This window comes from Palaemon carinicauda, chromosome 17, assembly GCF_036898095.1.
Source record: "Palaemon carinicauda isolate YSFRI2023 chromosome 17, ASM3689809v2, whole genome shotgun sequence".
Lineage (NCBI taxonomy): Eukaryota > Metazoa > Arthropoda > Malacostraca > Decapoda > Palaemonidae > Palaemon > Palaemon carinicauda.
Genome location: NC_090741.1, coordinates 7,760,091 through 7,783,154, shown reverse-complemented (window position 1 = coordinate 7,783,154; position 23,064 = coordinate 7,760,091). Strand labels below are relative to the sequence as shown.

Genomic DNA, 23,064 nt, shown 5'->3' with positions numbered 1-23,064 from the left:
GCACTGTTCTAGTTAACAGGCTTCTAAAACCTACAGTTAACTAGTAACTGCAAGAAAACTATCAATTTTGGTTTTAGAAACAGATGTGTACTGTAAGCTATATGGACTAGCGATTTGACTTAAGCTCAGTATGGGGCTCCACCGCTCCGAACGGCAAACGCACAGGTTTAAAACATGTCCAGTTCAGTAATGACTTGACGGAAATAATTTACGGAATTTAGTATCAGTATCTCCCAGGCTTTCACTGTAACAGTATACATTTTGAAAGGAAGTTATTTCAATTATTTGTTGAATCATGTCATCCAAGAAAGGGCCAATTAAAGACAAACATAGGAGTGATGCAAAAAAAGTAGAAAAACTTGTATCTTTTCTGTGATCTAAAGAGAAAACCAACAAATTCCCGCTCCTAAAAAATACAAAGTTAGGAGGCACTACGACACAAACCATGTTCAGGTATATAAGAAATATAATCAGAAAACACGTGATCATAAAATAGAGGAATTAGAACAGCAGTCCGTATTCAAAAATGTTCGTCAAGTAAGTGATGGTGGCGTGAAAGGAAGTTACATTGTCTCCAATGAAATAGCTGTGTCATCACGGCCTTTTACTGAGGGGGATTTCGTTAAGACATACATATTGTTGACTGCTGGTGTGATTTGCCTAGATAAGTGTCAGGCATTTTGCAAACATAAGTCTGTTAAGAATTACAAAAGCAGAGAGAGTAAATGAAATAGCTGCAGACATTGATAGTCAAATTCAAGGCCTTTTCTGTTGCAATTGACGAAAGCACAGATGTCAGTGATGTAGCACAACTCTGTTGTCATTAAGGGTGTTGATGAAAATATGGAGCTGACAGAAGATTTTGTTGAACTTGTGCCAATGAAGGGAACAACGAAAAGTGATGATATTTTTGTAAGCTTGGTTGGGTCACTGGACTAGATAGGTGTTGATTGAAAGAAATGAGTAAGTTTAGCAACTGATGTAGCACCTCAGATAGTGGGTAAAAAAGCTGGTATAGTGGCAAAATTTGAGGAGAAACTTGAGGCTTAAAACCCTGATCACGAGTTTCGTAATATTCATTGCACTATACACAGAGAAGTAATGTGGTAAAACATTAAACAAGGCTCATATCATGGATGGTGTGTCAATAGTGAACTTTATTCGATCACGTGGTCATAATCACAGACAATTCAACTGTTTTTGGAGGAAAATAAAGAATCTTCGAGGATTGCCTTATTATACTGATGTGCGCTGGTTAAGTCGAGGAACAGGGTTGAAGCGCTTCTATGAATTGCGTTGTGAAATCCGAATTTTCATGGAAGAAAAGGGAAAGGAAGTGCACAAACTTAGTGATTTTTTGGCTGAAAGATTTAGCTTTCATGTAGATATCACAGATCACTTGAATATGAATAATCTCAACATCCAGATACAGGGGAAAAACAAACTGGTGACCGAATTCTATGACTTGATTCGTGGCATTTGAAATCAAAACTCCAGCTTTTCCAGCGTCAAATTGACGCACATAAATCTTACACATTTCCCCAGCTTGAAATCTATGCAAAATGCAAATATCCTTGATGATGGTGACCACGCAGAGAAATATTGTAGGAAAATATCAAAGCTTAGGGATGATTTTAAACACAGATTTAATGACTTCAAATGCATGGAAAATAAAATTGCTGTCTTTAGAAATCCTTTCTCAGTTGATGTTAATGAGCTGCCTGAACCTCTGCGACTTGAAATAATTGACGTGCAGTGTGATTCTGTGTTGAAAGATAAGTTTTCCAGCTGCCAACTAAAGTTTTATCAATATGTTGATTCAAAATATCCTAAGGTAAAATATTTGTCATGAAAAATCATGTCAATATATGGAAGCACGTTTGCCTGTTAACAGTTATTTTCAATCATGAACATGAACTAATCCCAGCTATGTTCGAAACTCAGAGATGACCATCTAAAATTCCATCTTTACAGTCGCGGCTACTAAGTCATTAACCCAAAATTTTGATGCACTGGTCAAGAAAAAAAGAGAATCAACTATCTGGAAGCAGTAGCTCCCCACATTAAAAATGCTTAAAAAATGGGAATGAATGTATTTCCTTTGTTTGTTATCCACATGGAAAGTATTTCGTTTATTTCATCTTATACATGTGCAAAGCATTTCTATCTTTTTTATCCATGTGCAAAGTTTTTTTTTAGAATATATGTGCAAGATATTTCTTTTTTGTATCCAAATGAAAGGATTTCGTGTTTTATCCATGTTTACGGAATTTTTTTGTTATCCATGTGCTAGGGACTTTTTCTTGTCTCTGTACAATGGTCAGTAACTCAAAGTAATAAATTCTCTTGAAATTCTTCGAACGAGTACTTTTACTTGCTTATTATATAAATACAATGCTCTCTCTCTTCCCCACACACGTGCAATAAGTCAACCAATCATATATATATATATATATATATATATATATATATATATATATATATATATATATATATATTATATTTATATATATATATATATATATATATATGTATGTATGTATATATATACATATATATATATATATATATATATATATATATATATATATATATATATATATATATGCATATATATAAGTATATATATATATAAATAAATGTATATATATATGTATATATATATATATATGTATGTATGTATATATATATAAATTAAAATATATATACATTATTATTATTATTATTAAATGCTAAGCTACAACCCTAGTTGGAAAAGCAGGATGCTATAAGCCCAGGGGCCCCAACAGGGAAAATAGCCCAGTGAGGAAAGGAAATAAAGAAAAGTAAAATATTTTAAGTATAGTAACATTAAAAAAAAATATTTCCTATAAAAACTAAAAAAAAAAAACTTTAACAAAACAAGAGGAAGGGAAACTAGATAGAAGTGTGCCCAAGTGTACCCTCAAGCACGAGAACTCTAACCCAAGACAGTGGAAGACCATGGTACAGAGGTTATGGCACTGCCCAATACTAGAGAACAATGGTTTGATTTTGGAGTGTCCGTCTCCTAGAAGAGCTGCTTACCATAGCTGAAGAGTCTCTTCTACCCTTACCAAGAGGAAAGTAGCCACTGAACAATTACAGTGCAGTAGTTAACCCCTTGGGTGAAGACGAATATTTTGGCAATCTCAGTATTGTCAGGTGTAAGCGGACAGAGGAGAATCTGTAAAGAATAGGCCAGACTATTCGGTGTCTTTGTAGACAAAGGGAAAGAACTGTAACCAGAGAGAAGGGTCCTATGTAATACTGTCTGGCCAGTCAAAGGACATGTATATATATATATATATATATATATATATATATATATATATATATATATATATATATATATATGTATATATATATATATATATATATATATATATATATATATATATATGTATATATATATACATATATATATATATATATATATATATATATATATATATATATATATATATATATATATATATATATATATATTATAATCTATATATATACATACACATATACATATATATAAATACATACATATATATATATATATATATATATATATATATATATATATATATATATATATATAAAGTATATATATATATATATATATATATATATATACAAACACACACACACACAAACCCACACACAGACTCTTGCGGCCCTTAGAAACTGGAGTCTCAAAAGTGACCCTTAAGAACAAATGAGTTTGACACCCCTGCACTAGAGAGTTATGGGGTCCTTTGACTGGCCAAACTGTACTATATTGGATCCTTCTCTCTGGTTACAGCTCATTTTCCCTTTCCCTACACATAAGCCGAATAATCTGGCCTATTCTTTCCATATTCTCCTCGGTCCTCATACACCTGACAACATGGAGATTACCAAACAATTCTTCTGCAACGAAGGGGTTAACCCCTGCACTGTAATTGTTCAGTGGCCATTTTCCTCTAGGTAAGGGTAGAAGATACTCTTTAGCTATGGTAAGCAGCTCTTCTGGGAGCAGGACACAAAAATCAAGCCATTGTTCTCTAGTCTTGCCTAGTGCCATGCCCTCTGTACAATGATCTTCCACTGTCTTGGGTTAGAGTTCTCTTGCTTGAGGGTACACTCGGGCACACCACTCTATCTTATTTTCTCTTTCTAATGTTTTGTTAAAATTTTATAGTTTACGTAGAAATTATGTATTTTAATGTTGTTACTGTTCTCAAATATTTCATTTTTCCTTGTTTCCTTTCCTCACTGGGCTATTTTTCCGGTTGGGGCCCTTGGATTTATAGCATCCTGCTTTTTCAACTAGGATTGTAGCTTAGCAAGTAATAAAAACAATGATTATAATAATAATCGATCCCTCCTATACATTCTTGCTTACACTAGTGAGCCATACACCAGTACCACTTGGTTACCAGGGGTGCCAGGGGATTGGGGCGGAGACTAAGTCACGATCCATCTGATATGTACACACTAGTGAGGTACTGTACATTTCTATCAAGAATTTCTACAGGTGTTTCTACATTACAAAATGCTTTAAAAAAAGTTTATTTGTAGATAAAATCTATTTTGCACTTATTCAAAACCTTATTTATTATAAACCAAGCTCCATATCTAGGGACTTACAAAAGGGACAATTGCAAACCAATGCTTCCTTATTCAAGATGCCATGATTGGCACTCTAAATCTTTCTTTTAATAATTGTGCTTTCAGATCAACAGGTGTTGCTTTCTGGCCTTTATTTTTCATCCATTCAACAAATTTCTTCTTAACTGTTCAAACCTTTTGAACTAAACCTTGCAACTTTCTTTACTCTTATTGATTTAAGTAGGGAAATAATTTCTTTGTATTGCTACTACTGTACTATTAGGGACTTCAACTTGACATAAAACTAAAGTCAAAAAAGGCCTTGATGAAAAAGATAAGTTTTCAAATAAAATTAGGATTTTAGTACAAAAAGTATACCTAAAAATTGGATAACTGAATTCTGTATACAAAAAAAAAAAAATAATCTTAAAAAGCCACTTGTATTTTTACTAAATATATAAACGTGACCTTTTAAAGTAGGGATAACTTAACGTGGTCAAAGGGTTTGCGTATCCCCATAATGAGCAAAGCTATACTAGTCAGGGCTACCCATGCTAGGTTGGTTTGCTGTGAGCAGTCGAGCTAAAGTTGCCCATCATCACCAATCCCCAGTGGCCAGCGTGATGATGAAATGGCCAAACCCCAGAAATGGCTAAGGACATGTCTGAGGCCTTAGTCCTGCAGTGAACTAGAAATGGCTGCATTTGCTGTTGTTGTTTATATAAATGTGAGGCCTTTATTAGGAATATGATTTCAGAAAAATTACCTTAACTTTCACTTAGGACTTGTATGTGGATGAGCCAGGAAGTGTGATTTAAAGGAACCAGGTTTGTATATTAAAGTATACATATTACTTTTAAAATTTGATTGGTTCATATGCGAATGCAAACCCTCATAATACAAAACTTATCCTTTGGTGCGAGGAAACTTCTGCAACCAAAATGGCTGGTTTAAACCCTGTATGTCAGAACAAACTGAGCTTATGAGATAGGATAGAATTCTGTCATCCAGAAAAGAAGGGCATGGGGGGACCCAGTATCCCTATAGGATATGACGTCTGAAATGTGAAGGTCGTCAATGTACAAACAATTGGAGATACAAACAAATCCAAATGAAAGAAAAAAATTCAGATATTGTACCAAAAGCTCATAGTGATATACTACTAAACAATACTACATAATAAAATGCAGTGAGCAAGATGACATTTGTCATATGAAACGGAACTATTTGTCGACTTTTGCACTAAAAATCGTAGGCATGCAAGTTGGGTCAGCCTACCCAAAGACAAAATCTAGCACAATTAGAGTTACAAACAACTTTTTGGGACCTATCAAGTTTATAGGCTGAGGAATTTCTATATTATTTTAGTCATCATGCAATGCACACTGCTACTCATACAAATTTCCTATAAACCTTTTTACATCGCATTGTCACCCACTTTACACATCTAGATCTCTTCATTTTAGTCTCCTGATGGTTCTTTTCCTTTTAATGTTATATTTCATTCACCAATTGGATTTAAATAAAGAAATTTGGGCTATATAGGATGGTGTTGGGGCCTGCAAGTCCATTCAATATCCAAATGCAATTGAGGGAAACATGATAAATTTGAAAATGATTTGTATTTTTTCTAAACATACAAACCTCTTTACTATGGAGATATATATCAGCGACAGATGAAACTAGCCGTAAAACCTTTTGCAAGATGCTACTCCCCTCCGTTAGTACACGGGGTGTTAGACCAACCACCCCACTCAAACTCCCAGTAACTAACACAAGCTACTTTGCAATTGCAGGCAGAACTTCATGTGGGTTACATGATGGTGGCCCAGTAAGTGTAAAGAGCTTCAGATTTGTATGTTTAGGAAAAATATAAAATTATTTCCAAATCTGTCATTTTTTCCGGCACCAAACACAAACTTTTCAGCTTTTTACAATAGATTTGGGTGAGTGGAAGTCCAAGGCCAACTGGCTGGTCAAGGCCCCGGGATGTAACTTTTATGCTTCACATAAACTGTCGAAAAGAATATGTTATCGTTTCGCTAACCCCCAACGAGAGATAACAACCTGAGTAATTGTGTAAAGGTGTGGAAACTAAGCAATGTGACTTGTCAAGGCAAGACTTCAGTTGGACCTATGCTTTTTCTTACTTAGAGCCTATATGACTTGTTGATGAGAGAAGTGGCTACTGCCAGCGGTCAGCATCCAAAAAGACTCATTGTACCCTCAGGGTACAACAGCAAAGAGCAGGCACTGCAAAAAGTCCCCTAAATCCTTCTCCATCAAGCTCCGAAGAGCTTTGCGGGGAATTAATAAATCCAATCCCTGGTGGGAAAGGTGATCAAGCTCTGTTTAAAGGTGAATCATGGATGGCAGAAGCAAGGGACAGTGACATTCCCCTATCAAGCAGGACAATGCCCTTTAGAATTAGCATATATACTGTACATATAATGAGTGACCAAGACCCCTCTCCACCCTAGCTAGGACAAGGGAAGGCCCAGCAATGGCTGCTGATGACTGAGGTAGACCTATAGGCTCCTTCAAACACACCATCCTTAGCTCACAAGGATGGTGAGGTTGCAACGACCAAAGGAACTAACGAGTTTAACCGTAACTCAAACTCCAGCCTAGCGATCATCAGGCAGGGACATTTCCAATAGGCCACCAATTCTCCCTATAAGCCAGGAGATTGCAGGACAGCAGTTGATGGAAGGTAACTCTCCCTCAGAAGGAAAAGTCAGCAGCACCTGTTGAACGTTAACCCTTCCTCTGAAGAAGTTGTCCAGCATGTGGAGGCGGTCTTCCGGGCAGCGCTCTATGTTTCCCGTCAATGAGCAGAGCTAAAGTTGAAGGTCGGCATCAAGTATTGCCTGTGAAACGTAGCCAAAGCTAGTTTCTGGGTTTACCCCCCCCCCCCGAAGGAACTCTCCCCCAATTGAAAGTCCCGAAAGGACTCTGTCTGCATACCTCTGCTTTCATTCCTATGCCGAAGCTATAGGACCAAAGGTGAGCAGAAGTAAAGTTTGTTACCGTAAACTAACAATTACGGAAGCCATTCCATATTGAAGAAAAAGAAAATTAAGAATTTTTATCCAGTTGGTTCTTTATTAAGGTGGTTAAGCCGAATAAAGCGGGGGAGAAATGGTGAAGGAGAACTGGCAGAGCGGAACCGAAAATGTCTGCATTCCTCAGAGCCTGAATAAAAAGTGGCTTGTGTTAGCTACTGTGGGTGTATGCAGGGTAGTTGGTCGACCCCTCACTAACTAGCAGAGGGAAGAAGCACCTTGCCAAAAAGTTTTATGGCTAGTAGTCAGCCGTCAATGAACTATATCTCTAAAATAAAAAGCTGAAGATTTGTATATGGTGCTAGAACAACCTGAAATTACACTATGAAGTGAAAGCTAGAAGAGGGTGGAAACCAAGCTGTAAAAAGGGAATCAAGAACAGAGGTAAAGTAGGATAATATACAGCAAGCCAAGTTACGAACTGGTATGCATTGACGTTAATTTGAGCATACTTCTACCATCCAGCTGTACCAAAAATTATTTTCTACCTTTGGTATTTTTCATCACAAAAAAAAATCAATAGGTTTGTTTTTCCACTTCTTTTTGGGGTTATTCTATAAATTTAAATTTTTCATATATTTACCATATTCTAGATAGCATGATGAAAATAACAAAGGGAAAGATGTAAATTTAGTTAAAATTAAAGACTATCTTTCTTGTGAAAATGCACACTTTTAATATATTAAAAAATAACTTCAATGGTCTTATAAAAATCGAATAAATATATTTCTAGACTTTTTAAAACTAAACCTACCAAAAATTAAAAAAAAATAAAAATTCAAGTACTGAAAAGAAGAAAAGATAAAAAATTAATCCATTTCTCAACTACACTTCAAGGGTTACAGGCAACTGATGAATGGTCAACACCCGAGCCTCTCTCCGCATAAGGAGGGCCTGGCAATGGATGCTGATGACTCAGTTGGTAGACCTACATGCAGGCCCAAAACCTCCAACCATGGCTTACAAAGATGGTAAGGTTCCGGACACAAAAAGAAACTATCAAGCTTCAGTGGTACTAGAACTCCAGTCAAGTAGACAGCCCGGCAGAGAAGTTTTCAATGAGCCACCATTGGTTACTAATCAACTATATTAACTCAAAGTCTGTACAACTCAGATAGATAACTTACGAGTGGACCTCTTAGCGATGTGCTCAGAAGGCAGAGTCCTTTTTTGCTCCACTCTGTGGTCTCCATCAATCAATGGCTGTTGTTGATGTTGATGTTGATCTTGTTCTTCTCTACTGTCGAGGTCAAGTCTCTTTCTGACAGTGTCAAGTTCCTGTGGATTTCAAAGTGAAGTATACAATAATTTTATCAATAATTACAATATTGAGAGAGAGAGAGAGAGAGAGAGAGAGAGAGAGAGAGAGAGAGAGAGAGAGAGAGAGAGAGAGAGAGAGAGATATTACCACTGTTAAGAAAGTACTGTTTGAAAAAAAAGAGCACTCATATGGAACCATATCTATATCTAACAGAAAATTTGCAGGGTTACTACTCCTGGAGCGAATATTCTGAAAGATATCATGTATGTAACAGGGGACGTGTTTTAAACAACCACTGCTATCCTTCCCCAAATAGAGTTAACCTTGTCTTGAATTTTATGGGATAGGATTGGAAATGTGAGAGAACTGTTATAACTCGTGATATCAGTGCATTCCTGTAAACACATTCGATGATTCGCCATTCCAGAAGCAGCCATCGTATTAAAAATGACCTCACACTAAGAACTGGGAGGGCATGAAAAGTAATGGGCGGGCCCATCGGGACAACATGGCTATCTCACACAATATTAAAACCTATGTCAAAATCCCTTTTTTGGGCTCGAGCAATGTCGTCCTGATTGAAGTGTAACAGATGATTAAAAATTCTCAGTTGTGGCATATTAGAGTTTAACCACATAATTGTTCTTTTGTGTCAACCTCCCTAATTATAAAGAAATCAAAATCATTCCACAATTAGGGCATATAATGATGGTTTGTTTTACACTCTCAAATATAACTATTTGGGACAACAGTCCATCTTCATGAGTGGACTATAAAAGATTTTATTAACTGTATTGAAATCAGACAGTTATCATCACTATGACGAAGATCCATATGTAAGAACACACATCGACTAAGAAATAGTCTGTAATAGGATGGTTAAAGAATTAAGGTACACTCGTTTTCATTTAGAAACATTAGGTCCATTATAAAGGAAACGGAAAAAGACGTAGTCTTTTATTATTTCCAAAAGTAAGCAAATTAAACAATTGGTGCAATAATGTTTACCCCAGTAACATCGTATTTAATAGATTAACATCATTCCATTTAATAAAAATAAGGTCACCTTTTGACTCTTCAATATAAAACATAGTTTATAACACAATGTTAAGTAGAACATTAAACCCGTACTATGAACACTATAATAGTCGAGTATTATACAGTCCCATAAGAGTCCATACATAACAATAAGAAGCTGTTTTAAACACACTTCCAGCTTCCACAACAAACTCTTCAAACTCCTCCAATTGTTTAATGAAGAGGCAACTTTCCTACGATCATGACCTGATGGTAGACTATGCAGGTGGGTCCTTCTGATATAATAGGTGAGTTTGGACCTCAGATGTTTCAAAAAGATTAGATCCTGTTGTTTTCCCTTTAGAAATTTGTCTGCCTTCAACAGCTATGCTCTTTGACAGGTAAGCTTTAAGCCATTCTACAGGGCACTAAAGGGACGATCATCCAAGGGCCCCAACGTTTCGCAGGAAGGTCATTTCTAGACAGGAATGCACTATCTGGGTATAAATTAACTTGTACTAACTCCGAGAATTCAATGTGGCCATCATCTCTTGAAAGTGCCACAATCTCGCTGACTCTAGCACCAGAAGTCATAGCACGTAAAAAAATTGATTTTTGAGTAACATCCCTTAAAGAAGCGGAATAGTTATCTATTGAGGAGGCTAAGTGCAAGACTTTATCCAAAGACCATGAGATGGTTTAGAGGGTAGCATTTGGTTTCAGTTTAGCACAAGCCTTGGGGATCTTATTGAAAAATTAGCTGTTGAGTTCTATATTAAAAGCATAAGTGATAGGTCTGGTTTGGGCACGATTTATATGAGGAAATGGTTGTGAAGGCAAGACCTTGTTCATGGAGTGTGATGAAAAATGATAAACAGAAGTCCATTGTAATCAAAGTAGGCTTATGTTTCTTAACAAACTCCATCCACTTCTTTCAAGAGAACAAATATTGTCTTTTTGTAGTAGAGGACTTGTATTCTTCTATAAAATCAATCTTTTCTTTCAAAATTCTGTATTTTCTTTCAGCAGCTAGGACGAGAAAAACATGAGTTGAAGGATTTTCAGTATCCAGGAGGAAGCGAAGTCAGTATCCTGTTGAACATCTTGAGACAGCAATGGTGTTGACAGAGGAATCCAATGATTTTGGGGTTTCAGAACAAGAGGATACCATGAAGAAATGAACGGTGAAAAAAGGTAATTGTGAGTCCACTAGTTTTAATCCAATGACATCACACCTATCCCCCCTGCTTCCAGATCTAAATTTGGTGCTTCGTAACAGGGAAGCTTATTGTTGAAGCTCGTCGCATAGAGATCTATTTGCACTTCCGGGACTTGCTCAAAAATGAAACAAAATTATTTTTTTGTCCAGGGACCATCATGTTTCCAGAAGCCATCACATTACAAACCATTTCTAAATGAATTGCAGAGATGTCAGTTCCCCTCTTCGACAGACAGAATGCTCAATAATACATAATTGATCTGTGGAGATCTCGAACCCTGTCTGTTGATGCAGTGGACTATAGTCTTGCTGTCGAGAACTAACCTGATGTGCGAGTTCTCTACAGGTTCAATCTCCTCAGAGAAAGAAAACCTGCCATAACTTCCATAATGTTGATATGAAATTGTTGAAATGCAACTGACCAATGACCTTATATCTTTCTGGTGGGGTTACGATCTCCTAACCTCGTTCCGAAGCATCCGTGTGGATCGACACCTACAGAGAAGGAAACTTCATGGGGACGACGCGTTGCCATGGTTTTGGCAGTGGGCCAGGGCTTGAGCTGTTTGCACAGTAGAGGCGGGGTTTGTGGTGATGCTCTCTTCAAGCATTTGATGCCCTTCTTCCAAAGACTCTGTTGGCATCATTGAGACTTGTTTTCAAGATGGGATTTGTAACTGCTGTAATTGTCGCAAACCAAAGACTCATTCCTGATGACGTCTGGTGATCATCATCAATTGAAACAGACACCTGACCGAACTTGTGATTTCCTTCCTCTCGACCTGAGGCAGAGAAAGGATGAGTGATCTCAAATCCCAGTGCAGATCTAGCTACTGGAATTGTTGAGCTCGAGATAACCTGGAGTTCTCGAGGTTGATTTGAGAGCCAAGGTACTGAAGAAACTTCATAACTTCCAGAGCTGCTAGAAGACAATCGGACTTTGTCGCAGCCCATACTAACCAGTCGTCGAGGTATACCATCACTAGAAGACCTTTGTTCCTGAGTTGTTGAACAATGGTCCCGATCAGTTTTGTGAAAATCCTTGGAGCTATGCTGAGCCCGAAGGGCATAGCTTTGAATACGTAGGCCTTTCTGGTCCTGGACAGTGTGAAACAAAGTGGGGGAGGGGCGCTGACCTATCAGAAAATGAAAATAAGCATCAGTAAAATCATGGAGACTTTGTAGGCACCCAGGGGTAGTAGGGTCCGCATTTGCGAGATAGCATCTGGAACTGGTCATTCTGAATGAATCAGTTTAGAGGGGACAAGTCCAGAATAGTTTGAAGAGTGCCCGAATCTTTCTTTCGTATGCAAAATAGACGTCCTTGAAAGTTCATGGATTTTTGCAATGGATAACTCCCTTCTGGAGGCAATCCTGCACATATTCTTCCAGTAAGTTTTTTGGGTTGGAAGAACCTCTTGAACTGTGGTGGTTTCTGTCTCCATTCCCCGCCTAGTCCTTTTGTGACTATACTGTGTGCCAAGAGGATCGAATTTACTGGAAGCTTCTAATTCTTGTCTTAAAGGACCTGCTCCTTTAGTCAATCTACCTGTTTTCTCGGCCCCTTGATTGGCCACCTCTTCTAGATTTTCGTCTTCCACTTGCACTTCTTTCCTGAGCTCCAACAAGGCGAAATATGGTAGGGGCTTGTTCGTAAATGGGATTGAAAGCTGGGAATGTGTAAAGGGTAATTCTATACAATAGCTCCGGCAGCAAGTTATCAAATTCAAGTTTTTTTTACTAAATAGAGGGAAGTCCAAGGTTTCGTTCAATGTATAAATCTAAGCGGTGCTAGGGCTAAAAGTGGTTTAAAAATCAAAATTGCTCATGCCACTAGGTAAGGATACTGCTACTAGGTTAGGTTAGGTTAGGATGTTAAGGTTAACTTGTGGCCTTGTTTATTGCTTATTCTACATGCGCCATTATTCGTATGTTAAAACTGATTCTTTAATTCCTTTCCCACCCGAAAACCCTGGTTTCGCACCCGGGGTGCTCTAAGATTGGAAAGATTAACAAATAGGGTAAAATACTGTTCCTACTTCAAAAAAAAAAAAATGGCAGCTTTAGATATAGCATTAAGCAATTCATCAGAAAAAAAAATATAGTTATTAGTGGCAGAGCTATTGTATAGAATTAACATGTAACGTACTGCTGGGGAACCATGTACACCATATGGGGGATAGTAGCAACTGTGGCAGGCGCGGCAGGAAAAGTTTGCTTCCCTTAAAAGTATCTCCAAGGCTTCTTGCCTTTAGGCTGAGGTCCTCATCCAGGGGTAAATTTCCTTTTAGAGGACATACCACATATCAGTATAAGGCTTTTGTTTAAAAATTAAAATTAAATTTGACCCACCATAAAAACTTAAGTCCCTCAACTTCATAACTCTCAGATTTCTCTTCCGACTAAGCTTTCGTTTGTCTGTTTATACGTTAAAAACATAGATTATGTCATTATTACATCGTTAACTGGTATTCTATGTAGCAAGACATCACTCAAACGTCATAGTTTTTAACCAATGATGATTATCCACATTTTACTTGGGACTAGCATTCTTACAAAACTAGAATCACGTAACTTGAAAACCCAATCAGGTTACAGTTTTACTAGGAAATTGAAAATTCTTTGACACTTTTCTTCACACAATTTCCACTGCTAATTTTTCAGTCTTTTGAGAGCCATGGAGGCGTGTGAACCTTCAACTTGTGTTGCAGTTTTTCATTTACCATTTACTTTGACATCAATTTCTGTGGAATTTTTCCCCCAAGTTCTTGTCTCAATTGTTATTTGAATTATAAAGATTTTGTTTTGCATTATGGTGGTAACATCGAAAGAATAACAAAGTAATGCCAATAATATGGTGTTCCTTAAAGTGACAGTGACACTATTTGCCGCACCTGTGGTTCTAAGTGACAACTTGATATTACCTAGCATTTCGGTGTGACAGAAGGCATGTTGTAATAAAAACGGAAAGGAAGTGAAAATAGGTGTAGTTTTTACATATCCATTTTTGAGGGAACTTGGTTTGAAAAGTCTCATTTAGATTAGAATATAATTTGTTTCTTGTATATAATCATATTGGTGTTAAATTTAGTTATAAATTTGATGAAAATAATTAAGAATTTCTCACAAAACTATAAATGATTGGTGCTCATTCATGTGTGAGGTTATTGTGAATTGTTTATTGAGTCAGAAATTTGCAGCTCAACTTACCCTCCAACCTAAGTAAGTACACAAAGGATTTTAGGCCGTCTTATATTTAATATGGCTGTGTAAGGGAGGGCCGCAAGAGGGGGGGGGAGGCGAAGCTTCCCACCCCCTAGGTAAGGATACAGCTACTAGGTTAGGTTAGGTTAAGTTAGGTTAGATTAGATAGTTTGTTTAGGTGGTTAGCTGGTGGCTTGTTTATTGCTAATTCTATATGTGCCATTATTCATATGTTGAAACGGATTCTTTAATTCATTTCTCACCCAAAAACTCTGGTTTCCCACTGGTGGTCCCCAAAATTGGAAAGGTTACCAAATAGAGTAAAACTATTGTTCCACCTGAAAAAAAAATGCTAGCTTTAGAAAAAGCACTAAGTAATTCATCAGAAAAAAAATATCAAAATTATTAGTGGCAGAGCTATTGTATAGAATTACCTTGTAATACACTGCTCGGGAACCGTATACACCATCTGGGAGATAGTGGCAGGAGAAGTTTTCTTCTCTTGAAAGTCTCTCCTGGGCTTCGTCTTTAGGCTCAGGTCCTCCTCCAGGGGTGAATTTACTTCTAAAGGATATACCCCATTTCTGCATAAGGCTCTTGTTTTCAAGAGTTGCCCTGTTCATGACTTCTTGTGCCACCTCTTGGGGAAATACATCTTTCCCCTATATGTTGGATTCAATCAACTTTTTAGGCTCATGCCTAATAGTTGCCGCTGTTAGAACGTGCTCACTGCAGGCTCTCCTGGCTAAAAAGAATGCGTGCAGATCATGATGGAAAGTAGCTAAATGGGTCTTGTCTTGAACTAGAAAGAGGTCAGATTTTGAATAGTTTCCAGTTAACATTTCCAAGTAAGACCGGTGCACCAAAAAAGGTTCTAGTCTTCCTTAGGCCTCTAATTCCAGTTTTAATAGAAATTTCAGAATCTTGGGTAGCTTCTCATTAAACTGTTTTTCTCCGATATCCCTATCTAGTTTGCCAACTGTAAAGGTGTGTTGGACATCTTCCCAACTTGTCTGAGGGGGGGCGGGGGAGTACTTATAAAGACATAATTCTTTCAGATTTCGGTTCGCTAAATCCAAGTTTTGTACAGTGGAACCTCTACTTATGATTGCCTAAACATACAAATTTTCCAACATCAAATGTGAAATTCCATCCAATATTCGACAAGACATCCGATGTAATTTCCAACATACGACGAGTCAGTTTCTCGAATAGTCGCAGTTTCTTGGTTACTCCACTAGGATGGCAGCACATAGGGAGGAACGCCAATTAGTGGAGAGACGATCAGTTCACAGTTCTTCTACGAATCGTATGGTTCTCCCGTGTTCGGTTCGTAATCAAAAGTGCTTAATACCTTCCATTTTAACATTTCCTTCTTCACTTTATAGTCATGGGTCCCAAGAAGGCTAGTGTGAGCGGTGGTAGTGGTGTAAAAAGGAAAAAGGTTATAGTTTCCTTAGATTTAAAAAAAAAAAATCATAGAAAAACTTGAGCGATGTGTGCGTATGAGTAATCTGACTAAACAATATGGCCGAAACATGTCTATGATATTGACGATCATCAAACTAAAGGCAACCATTAAAGTGGTTAAACCATCCAAGAGGATCCCCATTATCTCTAAATGTCACAGCCCTACCTGTAAGGGATGGAATTCCTTTTGCTTATATGGATAAAGGACAAGGAGATTGCTGGCGATGAGAAAACTGAAATGATTGATTGATTGATATGAGGTTTTCTGTCCTCCTGACATCTAAGGTTATTGACAAAGATGTATTCTATTGTAAATAGAAAATAAAATAATATCTAATTTAAACCATAGAAGCAAAAGTTTTATTTCAAAAGTTAAAACTATTTCAGAAGACCTGTTTCTGAAAAACAGCTAAAAGATAACACTAGGATGGTAGGACACATGTCCAAGAATCTTGGCAAGGATGAACCTGCCATGCTCACCTTGATCCTCAGATATCTATTTCTTTCAATACTATATGTGGGGCTCTTGGTCAACAAATGCCTCATTGTCAATGGTACCAAACAGTCATCGCAATATGGCTGGTATTGGCCAGTAATCAGTTATTCATGTGTCAACCAAGTGTGAATAATGCGAAAACGACAAAGAGCAGTCTCCCACTTTCGTGGCATCTTATTTTCAATTAAACTATCCCAATACTCTTGCCAATTATTAGAAACAAATTCTTCATGTTGGGTAAACAATCCTCACAAAAAATGGGCTACCTTTTTGGTCGTAGTTTAGCTGCAGCATTCTATGCCAATAAATATCGTTTCCAGACACACACATATGAGCCGGAACACAGCAAAATTTAACTGTTATACCTCTCAGTTCAATTATAAAAAGCCATTCTAGAATCCTTAAAACTGAAGAGTTACACGAATAAAAAACTTTTAAAGCTTGAAGGACACTACTTGCATCACTAAGAATTGTGAAATTAACCCCCTCTTCCAATGCTATTTTTTCAAAAGCAAATTGTATGCCGTATAGTTTGGCCATGAATATGGAAGCTGTAAGAGGAAGTGCACCTCTGCAATTAAAAGCATTACTATAAACTCCAACGCCAACATCAGATTTGAAGCCATCCGTATATATAAAAGTTGATTACTTAGCTGTATGTTCTGCAATATGTTCTATAAAAAAAGACCTGGCATGTAAGTCGGTCATGTTATCATTGGGAGGCAAGTACAGAAAACAAATTATATATTTTCTCCCTATATCAATCTGTACAACCACCACCTGCAGAGGTGTACGAATAGACAGAGAAACTTGGGGAACATCTCGACGAATGTATTTGTGACTTCCGCTATGGCTCCCCACTTGGTGATCAAATGGTGTCCTATAACTAGCATATTTGCGAGGACAAGGAGTATTATGATCAAGTTTACTCTCCTGTAGACAAATAATTATGGGGGAATGCTCATGAATAAGAAGCTTAAGTTCTTCATATTTGGCCCTTAAACCCTGACAATTCCATTGCAAAATTGAGGAAAAAACTATGGTTTATAATTTGGTAGACCCATCGGATAGAGTCTTCCCATTAGCAGTTTTTGATCTAACACCATTTCCAGGTGGTTTTATTAAAGAGGGTCTTGATAGCATTTATGATTTTCTTTTTGTCTTTTTGATCTGATTGTTGAGAAGGTTGGTGGACCTCCACTTGAATTTCCGTTTATTTAAATCGACTTCCAGTTGATCAGAAACATCAACAGACAATGCATCATGTTTATCTGATGTCGTAATTTTGATATTTCTTATGGAAGGGGGCGAGAGAGATGGAGGTCTCTCTCTTTTCCGATTAGTAGGTGGTGAGCTACCAGGTTTTTGCACTTTCCCCAATACAGGTGCACCTGGTAACTTGGTGTCAGGTGGAATCTCCATCAAATTAGGCAAGGACATGGCCTTAGAGAGGTTAGTACTATTGTTAGTAATGGGTGACGAAGGCTGTACATAAATGCGCAATGACCCATTTTTAATACACTGTGGCAGAGCCTCAGAAGGCAATATGATTACCTTGTCTTTTTTTATTTTCCTCCATACAGATGGTGCTGTTCTACTGTTAATGGAGGTAACAAAAGACACTCAAGATTGGCGTCAAGATTCTTTCATGGCACGACGGAACTGTGCTCTACACTATATGTATGTTATCAAATTTTCATCAGTACAGGGTCTACACAATCTAGTCAGAGATTTTCTGGTGGCTCTGTGTTTCTGAAGACCACCGGGGGACTGGTCGTCATTTCAGTAATCCCATTGTTTTGGGAATTGAATTGATTCCTGCTGTATCGAGTGTTTCATTCAGTAGGTCTATGGCATTATTAATACTTTCAAACTGTTCTGCCCAATTTAACCCAGTCTACCTTGTCAAGATTCCATCGTTGCGATCTTTGTAAAGGCAAACCCTTGTTGGCGTTTATAATGATTGATGCATGATCACTATTATGCTAATCATCTAATGTCTTCCAATCAAAATCAAGAAGGCAGTTAGAGCTTGCAATTGAAAGGTCAATGCATGACAAGATACCTGTGTGAACATGGAAGTGTGTGGGCTCTCCTGTATTAGGGAGTTCAACATCCTCAATCTCCACAATTGATGAGATAATATTACCCCTTGTATTTGCCAAAACATCACCCCATAAAGGATGTCTCCCAGTCATATCTCCCTGTAAGAGAAAAGGTTGAGGGAGTTGTTGAATGACCTCTACTAAATCATCATATAAAAAATTATCATTAGGAGGTAAGTACATTGTTAATACACCATGATAATGCCTCAGGAGGTAATATGCTTACCTCGTCATTTGACATTTTATCAGATGGTATATTTATTTTTCTTGAGGAATTGGCAGTACTAGGTTGTTCTAAATTAGATTTGAGGGCAGCTCCCTACAACTCATACAGCTCACATCTCTTGTCTGTGGATTTATGATTCAAGTTGCATTTTAAACACCTCGCTCCAGTGCATATTCTCAATGTTATAAATTGGAGCAAATACCAGACATTTTCTAATTTTTGCAAACTTTAGACGGGTGCCTAAATTTAAAACAATTAAAGCATTGCAGTGGCTTCTGCTCGAATGGTCTCACTTTAATCATTTCGTTTTTAATGATGATATGGAAAGGTACATCAGCATCCTGGAACGTAAGTATTATCATTGATGTACCTGGGACTTTGTGAACTTTCCATACATTTGGTGGACACATGGCCAGTATCTCTTCCTCTGCAAATTCATACAGATCTATGATAAAAACTACTCCCCTCCCATAGCTAAAGGTTAGGTGGGGTTTAACATCTAACTTGATAACATCATTAATTGTTTTTATATTGGACAATATTACAGACTGTACTTGATTTGGCATGGATAAGGAAACTATTTTTTCCAAAATGAGATATATTGCTTGGTGCAATAGTTTTTACTTTTTTTCTGAATTAATTTGAAATTTTAAAATATCCTGAAACCCCCTTAGATTCAGGTACAAGCCACATCGGTGGATTTGGCTCCCTATGGAAAGGCATAACTAAATCCGCATCTTTTCCTCCCAATTGGCAGGCCTATATACATCGAAATCCTTTGGTACTTTATCGCAGAGAGCAACAATAACATTCAAGTTAATAATTTTAATATTACTCATGTTACTTATTGCACTAAATGCTTCCTCATAACTACTGTAAGATATCCATGAATCCCATTTTTCATCTTTGTTTCATCCTTATTTCCTTTATACATCAATAGCACTCAAATGCTTTGTATAGATCATCGTAGTTTGTCTCTACTGGAATTTTGGTAATATGAAGGATTCGAAGTTTCCTCATGTTACCCAAATTACTCAATTTTGGAAAATCAGTAGAATGGTCCTCTCCCTTTCCGAGGTCATCAACAGAACTTTCCCTATTCAAATTATCAGAGGTCGTAGGGGATGGGAGGGGAGTCAGCATATCCAGGGGATGGGGAGTCAGTGTTTGAAGGGTCAATAGTTAAGGGTGGAATTTTCTTTATGATTTTTGTTGGTTGTTTTACTAGTTTAACTGTTTGAGAATTTTAAGAAAGTATCATACGTTGGAAAGGAAATTTGCATTCTCCACTATCGGCACAACGAGAGTATACTTCCCAGATGGTCCACTCCATACCCTACCAGAAGGATAGAAGATAAAGAGGCAAAGGTGTAAGCTAAACCCGCCTGTTAGCACTGAGACCAAGAAAATATGGAATCATCCTCCCCATATCTGTAATGATGGGCTTCCAGCCAGAAGCCAAGAGACCCACCTCAAGGATTGGATATCCCAGATTCCGATGACCCAACCTTTGGGAGTAGTTCCACCAAAAAGATCCAAACCATCTTTGAGATGGCTGAAATCATCCAATACTCTCATACATAGATTTGAAAGCAAATATATCCCAACCGTGATCCCTTCTCCCATTCATCTAAACAGGCAGTAATAACGAATGTGGAAATATACACGCCATTTAAATGAAAAAAAAAAAATAAATGAATAAAATAAATGAACAAATAAAACAAAAATTATATATATATATGTATATATATATATATATATATATATATATATATATATATATATATATATATTTATATATATATATATATATATATATATATATATTTATATATATATATATATATATATACATATATATATATTACTATATATATATTACTATATATATACATACATACATCTACATTTATATATATATATATATATATATACATATATATATATATATATATATATATATATATATATATATATATATATATTATATATATATACATACATACATCTACATATATATATATATATATATATATATATATATATATATATATATATATATATATATATATATATATATATATATAAACTTAGGAGAAGTAATACTCATGGAGTTACAAAAGAAAGTTGATTAAATTAGGAGAAGGTCGGCGTAATATTGAGCAGAAGAAATAGAGGAAGGGAGTAATTTAGATTCGAGCTTAGGGAGCATTGTCCCAAGTTAGAGAGCCCTCTTGCCCATCACAATTCTTCAACAATACGAAGAAACCATATGACTACGTCAAGGCATTCTCACGTTAAGAGGGCCTACAGTAATAGGTGGTTTAGAAGATTCTCGAGGAACTTTTTTTCCCCCTGTTTCTAATGTCTTTACATAAGTAATAGATTTATTTAATAACTTCTTGACATGCCCTACGCCTATATGTTCAATAATTGATTTATTGAGGGCAGCTTCTTCTAACTTATAAAACTTGCAGCTCCTATCATTAGATTTATGACTAGAGTTGCAGTTAAATCACCTTGCCTCAAGTGTAAATTCTCCATGGTAAAGATTGGAGCAAATATTACAAATTTTATCATTCTTGAAAACTTTGGAAGGATGCCCAAATTTAAAGCAATAAAAACATTGCAGTGGCTTCTGCTTAAAAGGTCGAACTCGAATCCTTTCATTTTCTATGTTTATGTGGAATGGTACAGCAGCATCCTGGAAAGTAAGGATAATCATTGATGTTCCAGGTAATTTATGTACTTTTTACACTGGTAGTGGACACAGCCAATATCTCCTCTTCTGTAAATTCATAGGGATCCCTACTGAAAACCACCCCTCTTCCATAGCTAAAGTTTAGATGGGGTTTGATGTCCAATTTGAAATCATCATTTTCTTCCTTTAAACTGGACAACATAACAGACTATGTGTATGACTTACCCTTTATCAAATAACTTTTCTTACAGAATCGAGATATATCTAAAGATGCGATCATTCCTACCTTCCTCTGAAGAAATTTGTGGATCTTAAAATAATTTTCTGTACCTCCTGCAGATTGAGCAAGAAGCCACATTGGTGGTTTTGACTTTCTTTGGGATGGCATAACTATTTATATGTCTTTATCAATCCAGTCTGCTGGTCTGTAGACATCCAGATCTTTAGGTACCCCATCACACAGAGCACCCTTAATACTCATATTACCTACTTTGATATCCATAATGTTATGACTTGCATTGAATGCTTCCTCAAGACAATTAACTGTTAACCAAAAATCCCATTTATCATCTTCAGGTTTCACTCCAATTTCTTTTTTTAATCTGTTGCATTCAAATATTTTATGTAGCACATCATAATTAGCTTCTAATGGGATTTGGGTAACATACAGGATTTAAAATTTTCCTTTATTGCCCAAATTACCCTTTTATCGAATGTTCAAAGAATAGTAATTTTTAGTTCCTAAGTCATCAACGGAATTTTCTTTAAATGAATTGCCAGAGGTCGTCAAACACTGCCGGGGACGAGTCAGCATATCCAGGGAATCTGTATCAGAAAAATCCATAGGAAAAATTAAAAGAAAAATGTGATATTTAAAATTGTTTGATCCACCTTCTTGAGAACATTAAGGAATCACATGTTGAAAAAGAAATTTACACTCTCCACTATCGGCAGAATGAGAATATAATTCCTAGATGGTCCACTCCATACCCTACCCGAAGGATAGCACCAAAACAGATATAGAGGCACAGGTGTAAGCTGAACCCGCCTGTTAGGACTGAGACCAAGAAACTATGGAATCATCCTCCCCATATCTGTAATGATGGGCTTCCGGCCAAAAGCCGAGAGTCCTACCACAATAATTGGATCCCCCTGGATTCCGAAGACCCAACACTTGAGAATGGTTCTGCTCAAAAGTTCCAAACCGTCTTTGGGATGGCTGAGATCATCCAATACTCTCACATATTGCTTTGAGCACAAATACCTCCAAACCGTTACACGCCTCCCATTCATCAAAGCAGGCAGCAATAACGGATGTAGAAACATCCCCGCCAATAAAAAAAAAAAAAAAAAAACATAATATACTGTATATGTAAATATATATACATATGGGAAATTTCACTCATAGAGTTGGGGCAGCCACATGCAAGAAAGTTTATAAAATTAGGAGAAGGTCAAATTAATATTAAGAGGAAGAAAAATATATATGAGAGAAATTTAGATTTGAACTGAGGGACAAATTTCCCCAAGTTCGAGAGCCCTCTTGCCCGTCACCAAGTTTCAGCACGGGAATGATATGTCGTGCTGAAGCTCAATTACTTTATCATGGCATTCTCTCACTACGAGGGTTACGAGGATTAGGTTTGAATCATTCGCAATATTTTTCATTTCAAAATTTCATAAAGGCAGAATAAACAA

General features: G+C 36.7%; 1 protein-coding gene across 14 annotated transcripts in view; it reads right to left on the bottom strand.

Annotated features, from left to right (window-relative positions):
* Positions 1-23,064, bottom strand: part of LOC137656632 (uncharacterized) — a 425,700-nt gene that overhangs the window by 222,433 nt on the left and 180,203 nt on the right. For all 14 annotated transcript variants that reach the window (XR_011046976.1, XM_068390814.1, XM_068390809.1 and 11 more), the window contains one exon: positions 8,795-8,945. Coding sequence is in view for 13 of the 14 variants with exons in the window: in XM_068390814.1 (XP_068246915.1) it covers positions 8,795-8,945 (151 nt within the window). In the remaining variant the exon portion in view is untranslated. The remainder of the gene's footprint in view (positions 1-8,794; positions 8,946-23,064) is intronic.